At 44.5% G+C, this 16,770-nt stretch overlaps 1 protein-coding gene across 5 annotated transcripts; it reads left to right on the top strand.

Annotated features, from left to right (window-relative positions):
• Positions 1-1,085: 1,085 nt before the first annotated feature.
• Positions 1,086-16,486, top strand: SLC20A1 (solute carrier family 20 member 1). Of its 5 annotated transcripts, XM_082426803.1 has the most exons (11): positions 1,091-1,300; positions 1,765-2,380; positions 2,548-2,688; positions 2,881-2,966; positions 8,095-8,191; positions 10,647-10,766; positions 12,297-12,569; positions 12,692-13,250; positions 13,846-14,031; positions 14,579-14,663; positions 15,507-16,486. In XM_082426803.1, the coding sequence occupies exons 2-11, from the start codon at positions 2,035-2,037 to the stop codon at positions 15,666-15,668; spliced, it is 2,055 nt and encodes a 684-aa protein (XP_082282929.1). In that variant the 5' UTR covers positions 1,091-1,300; positions 1,765-2,034; the 3' UTR covers positions 15,669-16,486. The 5 variants fall into 5 exon arrangements, with proteins under 5 accessions (XP_082282933.1, XP_082282929.1, XP_082282930.1 ...); XM_082426804.1 differs by lacking the exons at positions 1,091-1,300; positions 1,765-2,380; positions 2,548-2,688; positions 2,881-2,966; positions 8,095-8,191 and adding an exon at positions 8,321-8,339; XM_082426806.1 differs by lacking the exons at positions 1,091-1,300; positions 1,765-2,380; positions 2,548-2,688; positions 2,881-2,966; positions 8,095-8,191 and adding an exon at positions 11,047-11,125 and having other exon boundaries at positions 8,345-10,766.
• Positions 16,487-16,770: the final 284 nt, after the last annotated feature.

Below are 16,770 nucleotides of genomic sequence, written 5' to 3' on the forward strand. Positions count from 1 at the left end.
CATGTAGGGGGGCCAGAAATCAATCTATCTCAAAATAGGAAAGCTTCCGGGATGCAAAGAGAACACCCTTACAACCTTTTCTACATTCTAAAACAGGAATATTCACGGAAAGAGCAAGATGGAAATTAGCATTCACTGAACTCCTACTGAGTTCTACTCACATTCACACACGTTAACTCACTTAATCCCCGCTACCAGGTAGGTAGGGATTGTTAACAATTTACATTCCTGAGAACGCAGTCAGAGAGATCTGGAAGTCGCTCAAGGTGACACACTGCAGCAAGCAGGAGTCAGGATTTGAATCCGGAGCAGCGTCCTTCCCCACGCGCCACAGCTGCGGCGCAGAAAACGCAGGTCTGCCGCGGGGAAACTGATGACTCGCAGCCGTCCTGGGGCTCTGCGCCATAACTAGGAGACAACCTGGTTCTCGTGACTGCTCAGTCTGTTTTCACCCAAGTGCATGACTGCGGGAGTAAAGCGACCACGTGAGCCCTTTCCCTCCCCCGGCGAGGGACAGTGCCTGTCTGGCCAAGGGCAAGTCACAGGTGCGACAACGTGCCGGGACTGGATTCGGAGCCCCGGGGCGCGAGCTCTCCTGCAGCGTCACCGGGAGGACGAGAGGGCGGGAACTCGGCCAGGTGTGGCCTCCGGATGCGGCAGGTCACAAGTGCGCTGAAAGTGCGGCTTGAGGCGCGGCCAGCTCCTTAAAACTGGGCTCGCGCGGGAGGAACTATGACCTTGGTCGCGGCCTCTACAATCCCCGCTTGACGACCTCCAGCGGCAGGGTGAGGGCGCCCCGCGGCCTCCGCCGCTAACCAGCAGGCGCGGCTAGAAGGTGCCAGGACGCCACGGCAAGGCCGCAGGGAGGGGGCTGGCCCTCCCCACGTGGACAGGCTCCCCGCTGGGGGCGTGGCCGCCGGCGCTGGGCGGGCCAATGATCGCCGCGGTCGGGCTCATCCGGCCGGCCCTCCGGGTTGGCTGGGGCTGCGTCAGCCCGGGGGCGGGGCTCCTGGGCGGCGCGAGGCGCGGCCGGTCACGCGGTGCGCGGCGCCGGCTATAAGTAGAGGCCGGTGGGGTGCGCTGCTGGAGTGATGGCTGCCGGCGCGCGCTGAGTGCTTTTCCTTCTCGGCTGCTGAGGCGTCCGCGGCTGCTTCCTGGGTGGGTCGCCAGCCCCGCCGAGCCATCCGTAGAGCCTCCGCCCCAGGCCGTGTGCTCGCCGACAGCAGGTGCGTGCGTCCGTGGCCCTAGCCCGCCGCCGCAGCCTGGACCTCGTCTCCCGCTCGGCCCCTCGTTTTCTTTGGTGAGTGGCGGCGCCACCTTGGAAAGGCTCTTTCTTCTCCTCGGGGCCCGGCGCGGACGCGGCGGCGTGGGGGCTGGCCGACTGGGCCGGGGCCGGCGGCGCGGTGGGGTTCTGCTTTCGGTTCTCCCCGCCTCCCTCCCCCACCCCGCCCCATGCCACCCCGTCCGCCCTCCCGCGGGCCTTTTTGGCGGTCCCCGGGACGCGCGCGCGGGAACGGCCCTTTTCCGGTTTTCGCGGGGAGGGCGCGCGCGGGCCGGCGGCGCGGGGGCCGGGCCGGGCTGGGCGCGCGCGGGCCGAGGTGGTCCCCGGCGCCACGTGCCCGCCGCCCGGCCCGTCCTGCTTGGGGCGCGGGACAGCGGATCGCGGGCGGCGGGCAAGGCCGGGGCCCCCAGTCCCGGTGGGCCGTCGCGGGGTGGCGGGACCGCAAGAGCGCGCTGCTATTGTTATCCACCCCCCCCTTCCAGGATGAACTTGCGTCCTTTCTCTTCTCCGCCATGGAATTCTGCTCCGTGCTTCTAGCCCTCCAGAGCCAAAGAAACCCCAGACAACAGATGCCCATACGCAGCGTATAGCAGTAACTCCCCAGCTCGGTTTCTGTGCCGTAGTTTACAGTATTTAATTTTATATAATATATATTATTTATTATAGCATTTTTGATACCTCATATTCTGTTTACACATCTCGAAAACCGCTCAGTAATTCTCTGATTAATTAACGAACCACTACTCTAGAGAATGGCATCTACCATGGCAACGCTGATTGCCACTACTATTGCTGCTACTGCCGCTTCTGGTCCGTTGGTGGACTACCTGTGGATGCTTATCCTGGGCTTCATTATTGCATTTGTCCTGGCGTTCTCCGTGGGAGCCAATGATGTAGCAAATTCATTTGGTACAGCCGTGGGATCAGGTGTAGTGACCCTGAAGCAAGCCTGCATCCTAGCTAGTATCTTTGAGACAGTGGGCTCCGTCCTGCTGGGGGCCAAAGTGAGCGAAACCATCAGGAAGGGCTTGATTGACGTGGAGATGTACAACTCGACCCAAGAGCTGCTGATGGCCGGCTCTGTCAGTGCGATGTTTGGTAAGTTTTTTATTCGTATCGTCCTAATAGTGGTGGGCGAGGAAATTCTTCTCATGGGTAGTTCCATTCTTGTGCTCTGCCTTGATTCAGATGATTACATTCAGTAATATGCACTTCGTACATAATGGAATTTTGTCACGTACTTAATAAAACTTGATGTGTTTCAGGTTCTGCTGTGTGGCAACTAGTGGCTTCGTTTTTGAAGCTTCCCATTTCTGGAACCCATTGTATCGTTGGTGCAACCATTGGTTTCTCCCTGGTGGCGAAGGGGCAGGAGGGGGTCAAGTGGTCAGAACTGATAAAAATTGGTATGTTTAATTCTAAATGGCTTTTTATTCTTTTCTTCTTGTCGTGTTACCATGGCGTTGTGTATGGGAGAATATGGTGTAAAATTGGAGGGACGGACTAAAGTTTTGAGAAGAGAGGACTAAAATTTAAAGTGTGTTTTGGTTCCTGATTTCCATTAGTTGACATTTTTTTCTTAATGTGTTCTATTCCAGTGATGTCTTGGTTCGTCTCACCGCTGCTTTCTGGTATTATGTCTGGAATTTTATTCTTCCTTGTTCGTGCATTCATCCTCCGTAAGGTAATCTTTCTCTCCCCCCATGACCTGTAATAAGTCACACTCAATGGTATTCAAACCGATAGCATTTTTGCAAATGTGATCGGTGTGTAGGAGTGTGGCCTTGGAAAGTTAGAAAAATTCTTTGTTTTGTATACCTCTTCTCGTATGTTGAATTTTCTGAAAGAAGCAAGTTTTCAATACCCAAGAAGGCATTTGGGAAGGAAAAATTGAACACTATAGTGTGCCAAGAAATTGGAGAGACTGAAAGAAAAAATTAAGGAAATGTATTTGGAGTGGCTTTGTTTAGCTGCATGCGGATTACTACTTTAAATCACCATCATATGCAGGCCAGTCTGAATTGTAAGCTTAGGGTTCAACAAATCACAATGTCCTGGGTGACTTTTTCGTAGCTGCCAGTTAAAGTGGAATAGTTTGGGTCCCTACATAGTTATTTCTAGAGTGTTGATTATTGAAACCAGCTTTTAAGCTTCATGGTGGACACCCTACCTCTCACAGTGACTTGACTCTGATAGCTCAGAATAGGTAAAAAGGAACCAGTAAAGGTAATTTTGTTTTGTTTTTCTTGGCAAAAAAAAAAAAAAAAAAAAAAAATTCCAGACAGCCATTTAATTTCCTCTCCATTTGAAAATCCCTTTTGAGGGACCTGATAGCATTTTTTTTTATCAAGAAGTCTGATGCTGGCTCCAAAATAAATGTAGACAACAAGGGATGTTGTCGTTGGACTGAGTTACAGTAAGAATAAATGCATTTTTCTCAGGAAACAAAGTTGTCCTTTTCCTGAGGTGAATGGCTCTTAACGGTCCATTGTAAGTTCTTAAAAATTCTTCTAAACTGAAGAAATCTGAGTGAAGGGAGATAGGTAGCTTAATCCCAAGGGGTAAGAATGTATTCAGAGCCATTTGTTTGGTCTAGTTCTAAGCTTCTCTAGGGAAGGATATGTACTTTTCTATAGAAATTCAATAACTGGTAAAGTGACTCACTAATCACTATTTACCATGGCCTGAGTCTGGCAAAAGATAGCAATGTAACACTTTGAAAACTTGAAATCTCTGTAGCTTGGTATAATTTGAGAGTAAACAGTTTGTTGATATTAACGGACTCAAAGTTTGGCATTGTCTTATTTAGCAAGCAGGTAATGAATAGCACCTACCCTCCTACTCCCCACAGCTGTAGAATATGATAATGTGATGCTTCCATTTGAAGCTTAGTAGTAGTCAGGGATCAGAGCTCTTCGTATTTTTAGAGCCGTATAGCTTGCTCCTTACCAGAGAAGCAGGAGAATTGCTAGGATCCCCTGTTATGGATTTGTGCTCATAAGGGTTTACACTGGGTCTTTGTGGATTATTGAGAGACAGATTGTTCGGATTCTGGAGAGGCTTTGTGTGTCTCAAGCCAAAATAAACTTCTTTTCTGGAGGAGGAATGGTCATGCTTTCAGGTGCAAAGTGGGATTTTCAGGTGCCCAGACCTCTCATTTGGGGAATGCATGCCAGGCATTTTTATCCTCAGAGACCTTAAGTTAGATATATTAACTTCTTAATTATATATTCTTCATGGGGTATGAGGATGGACACGATCAAGAATGATTGGAATAGGTCTTCCCTGGTGGTCCAGTGGGTAAGACTCTCTGCTCCCAATGCAGGGGGCCCGGGTTCAATCCCTGGTCAGGGAACTAGATTACGCATGCATGCTGCAACTAAAGAGTTCGCATGTCGCAACTAAGAAGTCCGCATGCCACAACTAAAAGATCCTGTGTGCTGCAACTAAGATCCGGCACAGCCAAAATAAATAAATAAATATTAAAAAAAAATGATTGGAATGATTGGAATAGTGTTTAAAACTATTCAATATGGACTTTGAGAATCTATCCGCACACACACAGGCAGGCACATACTCTTGTGTTTAATCTACCAATAACAGATGAATTTTTAGGTGATGAGGCTGAATATTTCTGGTTACTGTTAGATTTTATTTTATTTTTTAAAAATTTTTTTAAATTTATTTTTTTAAAAAAATTTATTTTGTTATTTTATTTTATTTTGGCTGTGTTGGGTCCTCCCTGTTGCGCGTGGGCTCTTCTCCGGCTGCGGTGAGCAGGGGCCACACCTCACTGCCCTGCGCGGGCCTCTCACCGCGGGGGCCCCTCCCGCCGCAGAGCACGGGCTCCAGGCACACCGGCCTCAGCAGTTGTGGCACACAGGCTCAGTAGTTGTGTTTAGTTGCTCAGCGGCATGTGGGATCCCCCCGGACCAGGGCCCGAACCCGTGCTCCCCGCACCAGCAGGCGGACTCCCAACCACTGCGCCACCAGGGAAGCTCTACTGTTACATTTTAAATCTCAAAAAAACGTTTTTACACTAGTAACCTTTGGTGGTCTTGGCTGTTAAAATCTAAATATTTGACCATTAAGATACTTTCCAACTAAAGATTCTGTTTTGGAAATTAACATTAAAAGTGCTTTTAAAAATTTTCAACTTTCTGAATGTTCCAAGGGTGTTGGGTAGTCTAGTAGGAAAAAGCAGAGTGGAGGTTAAGGATTGGGAACAGTAAACAAGGAATAGGGGAAAGGGAGCTTTCCTGTTGAGTGTTTAAATTCTAGTCAAAGAAAGTGGGCCTTTCAGCATTCTCCCTTCTGTCAGGAATCTCATTAAATATATCTAGGGCATCTTTTCAAACTCAGGAACTTTTTTCTTTAGTTTACTGGAACGTCCGATATATAAAAAATGAACTATTATGGTTGAAAATGGGTTATGAAGACCCCCTTTCCCATCCCATATAACTGGATGATGAGATATTTACTTCGAAGTTTTAAGTGTTAGGTGAGTCATATGGTGGTAAACACTCAATAAAATGTTAGCCCTGGTTACCTCCTGGGGGAGTGGCTAAGAGGAGTTCGGAGGTAGCAAAAGGGAGAAAGAGAAGCCCCTGCAAATGTCTAGAACCCTTATGGATTTTGATTTCGGGGGGTGGTCTTAGGTTCCTTGGAGAATTTCTTAAAAGCACAGATAGTTCTTAGAAGAAAAATGTATATACACCTCAGGTTCATAACCTTACCGACTACCCTTGGGGTGGGACCTACATGGTTGAGTTACTCAGAGATGATGAGGTTTTTTTTTTTTTTTTTTTTTTTTAAATTAATTAATTAATTAATTAATTTTTGGCTGCGTTGGGTCTTCGTTGCTGCACTTGGGCTTTCTCTACTTGTGGTGAGCGGGGGCTACTCTTCGTTGCAGTGTGCGGGCTTCTCATTGCAGTGGCTTCTCTTGTTGCGGAGCACAGACTCTAGGCGTGCAGGCTTCAGTAGTTATGGCATGCGGGCTCAGTAGTTGTGGCTCGTGAGCTCTAGAGCGCAGGCTCAGTAGTTGTGGCTCACGGGCTTAGTTGCTCTGTGGCATGTGGGATCTTCCCGGACCAGGGCTTGAACCCGTGTCCCCCTGCATTGGCAGGTGGATTCTTAACCACTGCGCCACCAGGGAAGCCCTGTTGCTTGGGTTTTATTGGCTATTTTTGTTTTGACCAATTCCCTACCTGTAGCATTCTTTTAAACTACAGATAGGGAAGGTAATATTCAGAGTGGTTTTCGTTGAGGGCCCATCTCTGCTGATTTGGAATGGCACCTCTACTTTCCGTTTCCTTGACCTTAAGCCATTACCTCACTCTTCTGATGTATTTATGATTCTTCTTGTCTATTCCTCCCCAAGATTTTCCATTGGATTGTGATTCAAGATAGCATTAAACCTTTGGCCTCACAATATCTTTAAAGTTTAGTCTTCCCCTGTATTCAGATCTGTGCTCTTGTTTTTAACTCTTGTTTCCAATCACACTGGCCTCCTTGCTGTTCCTCAGACAATGCAAGTGTTTGCCTCAGGGTCTTTGTACTTGCTGATGTCTCTGGGATGTTCTGCCCTCCAGATAGCCTGCTCTCTGGCTGTTCTTTCTCTGCCCCTGCGTGTGTACCTGGCTTATGGCTTGTTGACCTAACACATTTGTGTCTTTGCTCCACTGATGGTCTTTGGACTATCTCCCGCCCCACCCCCCAAGAATTAAAGTGTGCACCTCCTTCCATCCCTGCCTCCTTCCCCTTCTTTTTTCTTCATAGCGTGATTCTGTACTAGAATGTAAATGTCAGTTCTGTGAGAGCAGGAACTTTGTCTCATTCACTCCCATATTTTAGTGCTTGGCACAGTCTGTTAAATGAGGAGGTGACCTAGTGTACGATTGATTTTTATCTTAGCACTTTGGTAAATCATTAGTTGTGGCATATTTATCAAATGTCTAGATAAGATGGTTGTTGCTGGTATATTCTACTACATGTTTTGTTTTTAACAAGTCATTGCAGGTATAAAGTCAGGTAAGAAATTAATATCTCATAGTCTGTTTCTTGATCTCTCCTATATAGTACATTTTCAGGTGTGTGCTCAGATTTATATCTGGACATGAGGTACCTTAGAGCACTGGGGGTTGAAACTGATTATTCAGGACATCACCAGTCACTAGTAATAGGTAGCCTTGTTAAGAATAACAGCAACAGGGACTTCCCTGGTGGCGCAGTGGTTAAGAATCCACCTGCCAATGCAGGGGACACGGGTTTGAGCCCTGGTCCGGGAAGATCCCACATGCCACGGAGCAGCTAAGCCCGTGCGCCACAACTACTGAGCCTGCGCTCTAGAGCCCGTGAGCCACAACTACTGAGCCTGCATGCCACAACTCCTGAAACTCTCATGTCTAGAGCCCATGCTCTGCAACAAGAGAAGCCACCGCAATGAGAAGCCCGCACACCGCAACAAAGAGTAGCCCTCGCTCGACACAACTGGAGAAAACCCAAGCGAAGCAACAAAGATGCAACGAAGCCAAAAAAAAAAGAATAACAGCAACAAAAACCTAACCAACCCCCAAACATTAAACCAAACACATACTTAAATTCAGATAGATGTAGAAAATGAGATCAGCCTTGGTAGGGGAACTTCCAGGAGCAAATGTAGGAGAAGACCATTTGGCCTTGGAAACTACTCTGGAGAGATAGTTATTGGAACTAATTCCTGAAGCTGCCCTTTGATAAGGTTCTATGGAAATGGGTTAAGTTTTTACAGCTTTTAAGATCTTGATCTTAGTGATAACGATATTTTACAGGCAGATCCAGTTCCTAATGGGTTGCGAGCTTTGCCAGTGTTCTATGCCTGCACAATTGGAATCAACCTCTTTTCCATCATGTACACTGGAGCACCTTGTAAGTACATATCAGAATATTTAAATGTGAATTTAAAGTTGTTTCTAAAACTTGAATTAAATGCCCAATTTACCCCTTTTTGTTTACAGGGCTGAAATCTCCTAGAAGGTGGCTGGCCTGCGCCCATTTCAGAAGGCTGCAGGCTAGTGTATGCTGAGTTAAAACCTAGATAGTTTTTCAACCAAAGAGACCTGCTCAGATTCTAAATCACTACAGACCTTTACTCTTTAGTCTTCACAGGATCCACCGATAATTTGATCTTCTCCCTCCCTCTTTCCTATCTATGCTAAAAATACCGGAATTGATGTTACCTCGACTACTGAAGAGTCATTAGTTATATTTGGTCTTCAATGATCAGTCATTTAGGACTGGTTTGCTGGATAGTCTCATTTTTCTGTCCCAAGTGGAGCTCCTTTTTGTTTCTAAATTTACTCCCCTGAATCTGCTTGAATGAGAAGAGTTGGGATGTTTAACACCTGCCCTAAGTGCACTTGGAAGAAGAATTCATGCAGCTAAGAGGAAAAATATTTGTGAGAATATAAAGATTGAAATGTTGATTACTTTTATGTTGGAACGAAGGCAAAACATGGATTAAATTGTGATACGTGTTTCATGTAGCAATTGAAAAAGATTGATAACCTGTAACTTGATAGACAGGACGGTACATGTCTTGATCAGTCAGTTTTCCTGTCTAGGTTCATTTGGCTTGATGGCCTTTGACCCGTCAGGTCAGTGGCTTTCAATCTTTTGACTGTTGTGACACACTGGAAGAAAGACATTGTACATTGCTGCCCGGCACACACATACTTAGAGAGGGAGGGGGAGAGAGGGAAGGATAACTGGAATAGTATCTTGAAGCTACTTAACCTTGCTATGTGCTATGCACTCATATTTGCAAGTATTCTTTTTAGCTTTTTAAAATGCTCATTGTGGCCCACCAAACTGATTTCATTTCTGACTAATGGATTGTAACTTGCTTTGTAAACCTCATTGAAGTAATAAGTCACTGACAAAAACTGGAGTTAGCTAAGTATTTTTAACCATGTCTTTATTAGAATAATCAGGAAAGAAATTGGACAACTTTATGAGGATATTGATCTTATTTAGGGGATACCAGACTCCTTACCAAATGCTACAGGCAAAGGAAAGCTTGCCTGCTGCCTTTCCATTCTGTTTTAAATTGGCTTCTTCATGTTAAACTAAAAAAGTCTCTATGAGGCTCTAAGCACTGATGTTTTATGTGGTAGCAGCGAAGCTCATAGTTCAGTGAAATTGAAATTAGAAGCTTGCATTTTCAATCGTCTTTGAAAAGGGAATGTGGATATTTTTGTCCTGTCCTTTGGTCGATCATTTACAAGAAAAACCAGTCTCATTTCCCTTTTTTGACTTGGAACGTAGGCAAATTTAAATTGTGATACAGAGATTGATTAAATTTCATGTATATTTTAGTTTGTGTGACTAACTCCATGATTAGAATTGATAGCAGGAATTAAAACGGAAAGATTTAGTCATTACAGAACTTTAGTTTTGAAGGGGCCTCAATTTATATCTGATTTTTATATACTAATCATTTTGAAGAACAATAGAATTTCCATTTCCATATAAGTAATTCCTAATAAGCAAAACAACCACAAGTAACTAAGCTGTTCTTGGATAAACCACAGATCATTATAACATCTTTTAGTCTTAAATAGTGTTGTCTAGTGCTTTGCTTCTGTCATTAAATATAGACGAGTGGCTTGGAGGCTGTTGGCATTTAAGTGATAACCAGATAACTAGTTAATGATCCCTGAGCCATGTGAGAAGTAGGCATGTCTGTTTAAGATGTGGCTTGTTAGTATGATTACCACTCTATTTTCTTTTTGTGAAAGACAGCCCTTTGAACTATTCTTATTCCTTGATAGATAAATGTATCTTAGTTTGATAATGCGTTCTAAGAGATAATCTTGCTCTAAAGGATTTTGCTAGTGTAATGGATGTGATAACTTCCACAGAGAACTAATTATATCAGTATGAGAAATGTGAGGACTGGGGCACTTTCCTTTTTTAACGTTAAAATCTTATGTGCAAATGTAACGTGTGGCCGCTCCCATCTGGAGGCTGGGCAGTGGAATGCTTCCATTTTTTTTCATAGCTAGTTGCAGATCCTCAGTGTAGTAATCTGTCTTCTAAAGCAAAGAAAGGAAAAAGCCTAATGTGAAGGAGCTTGGGAGATGTCAGTCTAGCAGGTGTTTAAAGTGGGCCAGACCGGTGTGGATTTCAGATGCTATGGGATTTTTCTCCCAAATTTGTATAGCCACTAACACAGTAAATCCTGTGGACCTAAGGCTGGCAACAGCTGTAAAGGGTGATGGGCTGGCTTGGGGAACCCCAGAGTCCCCAGAGGAGGGTTTACACGTTATTACAGGGGGGCAGTTGCCCTGGGGTTTTCAAGATGCACCATTTTATCTCCTAGTGCTGGGCTTTGACAAACTTCCTCTGTGGGGTACCATCCTCATCTCGGTGGGATGTGCAGTTTTCTGTGCCCTTATCGTCTGGTTCTTTGTATGTCCCAGGATGAAGAGAAAAATTGAACGTAAGTAACAAATTGTAGCAGAAAATTTTAACTAGTAATGTTGTGCTTGCTGCTTTTTGTTTAGCCGTCTGTAAAAATCCGCTACTTGGATAGATTGGTAAAGCCAGAAAATTTACATGGAAATTTGCGGATATAGGTTTATTGTCCAAACTATGTTCTTATTAACTTAAAATGACCTGAGACCTAGTCGTAAGGCATATTTGACCTTATTTGGGCCGCCAGACAAGCTAGGCACTTAATCTATTTTTTCTTTTTTTACTGTACCTTGATCACTTGCCAGTGACATGCTAGATAAATACAGAGAAGTTGTAGTCTACATTAATTGAGAGGGATGAGGATACCTTAATGAAAAATAAAAGGTAGGTATGAAATATTTTCACAGGAAACATTTACCAAAACTAATGCCTTCAGATTCAGATATTCAGAGCTATGCTAATATATTATCTGACTTTAGATTTGGTTAATTCTCAGAATTGGAGTACAGATTCCAGAGGTAGACATTTTCAAGTGTCATGAAGGGATCATTTAGACCATTACTGTATGTAGTATTTCAGTATAATCAAATATGGCATACCGTTTTGGTTAGTATAGGTCTTAATTAAATCTTGTATTCCTTTCCTTACTACTTGAACTCTCTTGAAATGATCTTTTTCTGCCCTTTTCATCTGCAACTGCTCGGGTAGTGATTTAAGTTTGTTCTTTGAAGAAGCGGAGGGCTGCACAGACTGCAGTGGCACCAGAAGAGTGCTGCGTCATGCAGCTGCGCTCCAGAGCCTCCGAGAGGCCCTGCGCTAGTCTGCCGGCCTTCAGGCCTTCGTGACCTTGATTCTCCCTCAGTCTGGGAGAAGATGAGACAGGTCTCGCTAATGTTCTATATCCTGGTTTGTAGCTTGACTGGGATGCCTGAATGAACACGGAAACAGACTGGGCATTGGTACAAAGGCAGAAAGTGTTCCTACCTGGCCATGGGACCTAGAACCATAAGGCACATGTCTTTGTTTTCTAGAGGTGGACATTCAAGACACCTTTAGTTGCCTGCGTTGAGCCGTGTCATTTTGCTTGAACTCACAGACTGAAATTTGGGGCCAGTTTTTTAAAAGAACGTGCACTAGATGAAGTCAGAATTTTCAGTTTTCTCTCAGCCCCATGCTTGAGCTGCTTTCCCCTCAGAAGGGGTCAGCAGGAGGCTCAGAATGGTTTCCACATTTGTGAAGGGTTCTATAAAGAACAAGAATTTATAGCAGAGTCCACAGAGCCTAAAAGATTTTTACTGTCTGGCCCTTCACTGAAAAGCTTTGCAACCCCTAGTAATAGGGTGTTCTGCATTTGTATTGCTGGTTTCTTCCCAAGTGAGAGATTAAGCGATACGGCAGATAAAGCAGACAGGAAAATTATCCTGAATTTTCACTGAAGTTTACATGTGGTCTTATTTCGAGAAGGATTTTTTTTTTTTTTTTGAGGTGAGGGAAAGGGGAAGTGTAGAGCAAGTTAGTTTGGTCAAAACCAAACAAAAACATCCTTCTTTTCTAGGAGAAATCAAGTGTAGTCCTTCTGAAAGCCCCTTAATGGAAAAAAAGAATAGCTTGAAAGAAGACCATGAAGAAACAAAGTTGTCGCTCAGTGATACTGAAACCAGGAATCCCGTTTCGGAGGTAGGGTCGGCAGCCACTGGGCCCCTCCGGGCTGCAGTGGAGGAGAGAACGGTCTCGTTCAAACTTGGAGACTTGGAGGAAGCTCCCGAGCGAGAGAGGCTTCCCAGCGTGGACCTGAAAGAGGAAACCAGCATAGACGGCACCGTGAACGGTGAGTGGACTCTCCCTCGGGCGGGGCAAGGCGAGTTTCCCGTTGTTAGCAGTACTGCTGCGGGGCTCTGCGTTCGGACTTCACGCTCCTGGCATTGAGTGTCACCTTTTGGTCTTGGCCAGGTGCAGTGCAGTTACCTAACGGGAACCTAGTTCAGTTCAGTCAAGCTGTCAGTAACCAGATAAACTCCAGCGGCCACTATCAGTATCACACCGTGCATAAAGATTCCGGCTTGTACAAAGAGCTGCTCCATAAGTTACATCTTGCCAAGGTGGGCGACTGCATGGGAGACTCCGGCGACAAACCCTTGAGGCGCAATAATAGCTACACTTCTTATACCATGGCAATCTGTGGCATGCCCCTGGATTCATTCCGTGCCAAAGAAGGTGAACAGAAGGGTGAAGAGATGGAGAAGCTGACGTGGCCTAATGGAGACAGCAAGAAGCGAATTCGAATGGACAGTTACACCAGTTACTGCAACGCCGTGTCTGATATTCACTCAGCATCCGAGATCGACATGAGTGTCAAGGCCGAGATGGGTCTGGGCGACAGAAAAGGAAGCACCAGCTCTCTAGAAGAATGGTGTGACCAGGACAAACCAGAAGTGTCTCTCCTCTTCCAGTTCCTGCAGATCCTCACGGCCTGCTTTGGGTCATTCGCCCATGGTGGCAATGACGTCAGGTCAGTCGATTATGATTCTTGGCACTGCTCGTGCTATTTTTACACCGCCTAATCCTTTTATAAGGCTCTGCTTGTGGCCTTGGTACTTACACCACCCGTGGGACACTGAATAATGTAGAAAGGGTGAGGTAATAGCAGTTAATTGACTTAAAAAAACAGGAAGAAAAATTTTTTCTTCAGAGAGATTACAAAGAATATGTTTGTTTCTGTAGGTGATAAACACATATATCTTTCACAGAGAAGCCTTTTATCGAGATGGGAGCCAGTTCTTTGATAGACTCACTGCCCCCTAGAATGAATTTGTAGGTGGTTAATCCTAGTTCTGTGGTTTGTCAGCTGTTCGTTGGAACCCAAAGTTTGCTTTAGGTGGGCCTGTAGGAAGACAGGCCACCAGATGCGTGGCGTTTCCCCTCTGAGAAGAGCTCTCATTTTCTTCTGTGTGTATGTTGGGGTTCCATTTATTTCCTTTGAAAGAAAGACCAGTTTCTAATGAAAGCTTTGCTTTAGAAAACTTAGTAAGTCAGTTAACAAATAGATTCTTGCCAAGTTTTAGTTTTGCCAGAAAAATCATCCCTGCCCTCTTTTTTTCTTTCAGCAATGCCATCGGTCCCCTGGTTGCTTTGTATCTGGTTTATGACACGGGAGATGTTTCCTCGAAAGTAGCAACACCAATATGGCTTCTGCTCTATGGTGGTGTTGGTATCTGTATTGGTCTATGGGTTTGGGGAAGGAGAGTTATCCAGACCATGGGGAAAGATCTGACACCAATCACACCCTCTAGGTAAGTTGGTAAAGCAGGTCTTATTAGGTTAATGCTCATTTTCTTAAGATACGTAATACTGTACAGTGCTACTACATAAAGTAACCAAGTTTGTATAAGTTCCCGATGTTACTCTCTTTGGTGTGAACTTTTTAGATTTTCCTTATCGTCTGGCCCTTAAACATAATTTATCTGTTCAACTCCAGTGGACTCTTTTTTACAAAATAACTTCTGAGAAAGATGTGTGTGCTAAGACTTACTAGCTATGTGCACTTGGCTTTTATCTCTGTCTTTATGGAGCCAACACTGATGCTTACTAAATTCAAAGTGAAAGTGCAAGCTTTAAGAATGGGCTTCCAGAAAACCTTAAAACCTCAAACGCTGGAAAAGAGAAGAGGAATCTCATGGCCTGATTTCAAGCAGATTTCAGGAGTTAGAGCAAACTAAAGATGTTGGTGGCATTTTTGTCACCGGGTAGAGCACAGCAAGATTGCGTGAACTTTGGGATAGTGCTAACTTACCAAAATTTAAGTTCCATTCTTGACAGGTGATCTATTTGTGTCCACAGCGGCTTCAGTATTGAACTGGCATCTGCCCTCACTGTAGTAATTGCATCGAATATTGGCCTTCCCATCAGTACAACACATTGTAAAGTAAGTGTAATGTAGAGGTACTGTGTCTTTTGAGTGGTTTTAGTAGATATGTTGAGAGGTATTTTTTTTTTCTTTTTGTTTTTTGTTTTTTTTCCTTTGATAATTTGGTGTTATACCGTGGGAGTCTCGAAGAGTTCACAAGTTTAGGACAAGTTGACTGTAAGAATGTAAATACACATTGTGCAATTTCTTGTGTCTATTACTTTTATTTAAGCAGATAGTATATTTTCTCCCCAAACGATGCAAAAGCCCCTTTTTATAGAGGTAGCAAGTCTGTGAGGCTTGTTGGACTGTTGAAGGGCAGTTTATTTGAAGCAAGCATATATTCAGAGCATCTCAGGACTGAAGTCCTGAGAAACTTATTGAATCCTAAGGTTGCTTGATGACCATCTAGTAACCATAGGATAACTATAGGGAAAGGAAGAAACTGGCTTCCTTAAGGGAATTTAAGTTGGTTCATCATGGAGCCTTTGAGTCATTCTTTTTCTTCCAGAGAGATCTGTGGGTGATTGGCTATTAGGTCTAATGGCAGCCTCCCTCTAGAATCTTTGGGAAACCTAAAACTTAAAGGAATCTATTATTAAAGCAGTCTTTGTTATTATTAATGTAGCTCATTAAATTCCAGCAGCTCAGAAGGGAAAAGGGAGTTTTCTTTCCTTCTTTTACCCCAATTAGCACAGATTCCGTGATTGCATTTTATATTGCCTTCATCTTGTTACAAACCAGCTTTCATGGATGGGTCCAGCGGTCTGGGGCTCCTTACCTACATAAAGTCACGGGTCTATTTAACAAAATGCCATCGGCACTTCAGTAACCAGTTTCCTCGATTGTTTTCTCCCGTAGGTGGGCTCTGTCGTGTCCGTTGGCTGGCTCCGATCCAAAAAGGCTGTTGATTGGCGGCTCTTCCGCAACATTTTTATGGCCTGGTTTGTCACAGTCCCCATTTCTGGCGTTATCAGTGCTGCCATCATGGCAGTCTTCAAATACGTCATCCTCAGAGTGTGAAGCTGTTTGAGATGAAAATTCGGGTCAGTGTTTGGGACCACCTTACACATTCCTGTTCCTTTGAAGAATGATTACAGTGTTATAGAAGACTGACAGGAGTCTCTTTTAAAGTTTGGGAGCTGTGGGAGGGAAGCGTTACTTGTGCTATAATTGCTCTTGTGCTAAATATGACTTGTCTCAAAATTAGCTATGTAAAGTAGCCAGGTTTCCACTGGTTCCTGTTGAGGTCCCTTTTCCTTCTGGGCTGTGAATTCCTGTATATATTTCTCTACTTTTTGTATCAGGCTTCAATTCCATTATGTTTTAATGTTGTCTCTGAAGATAACTTGTGATTTTTTTTTTTGTTTGTTTTGTTTCGTTTTAAAACAACCATTCAGAGCCATTTGACAGAGTGTGCTCTGCTTTGTTGGTTTCACCAGCTTCTGCCCTAACACGCACAGGGACTTGACAGCAAACGCCGTAACCGAAGCTTCCCTTGTAGTCTCTTAGAAAAATAGTCATTTGTACCCTGCCCTCCTGTCGGTAGTGGCAGGTTCTATTGGCATACGTGAACTTCTTATAAGGACAAGGTTCTTTGGACACGGTGAAAATTTAAGTTAGTAGTAACTTCTTTGCAAGCAGTTCACTGACTATTATTGCTAAGAAGAAGTAGGAAGAAAAATCCTTCTGGCAGTCTTGGTTATTTCTCTTTAAGATTTCTGGCCGTGTGGGATGGATGAATGCAGTGGAATATGAACTTTGGGTGAGTTAAATGGGCCAGCCTTCCATGTTCATCTGTCTACCTCTTAACTGAATAAAAGCCTACCGTTTTTAGAAAACACGTCTCATTGGTTTTGTTCATATATTTGAAGCATCTGAGCCCCCGATCAGTCAGCCTTATGCAATTCTTAGGAGAATGTGGTATCTTAACAAGTGAGAACTGCCCTCTAGCTTAAAGTTCCCCACTCCTCCCTGGTACGTTTCTTGTGATCCCAGAATATACATGACGTTCCTCCATGGGGCATTTCTAACTGTTTGGCATTTTTTACCAGCACATCCTAGACAATTCCGTGTTAGCACGTATCTACTCATTGTCTTTAACAGCCACAAAGTTTTCCTGTTT

Source organism: Balaenoptera physalus, assembly GCF_965194825.1.
Source record: "Balaenoptera physalus genome assembly, chromosome: 15".
In the NCBI taxonomy this organism is placed as follows: Eukaryota; Metazoa; Chordata; class Mammalia; order Artiodactyla; family Balaenopteridae; genus Balaenoptera; species Balaenoptera physalus.

Coding starts and splice junctions, on each gene's coding strand:
- SLC20A1 (XM_082426803.1), top strand. CDS start 2,035: ATGGCATCTACCATGGCAACGCTGATTGCCACTACTATTGCTGCTACT. Junction 10,767..12,296: donor GATGAAGAGAAAAATTGAAC/GTAAGTAACAAA, acceptor CTTCTTTTCTAG/GAGAAATCAAGTGTAGTCCT. Junction 12,570..12,691: donor CATAGACGGCACCGTGAACG/GTGAGTGGACTC, acceptor GGTCTTGGCCAG/GTGCAGTGCAGTTACCTAAC.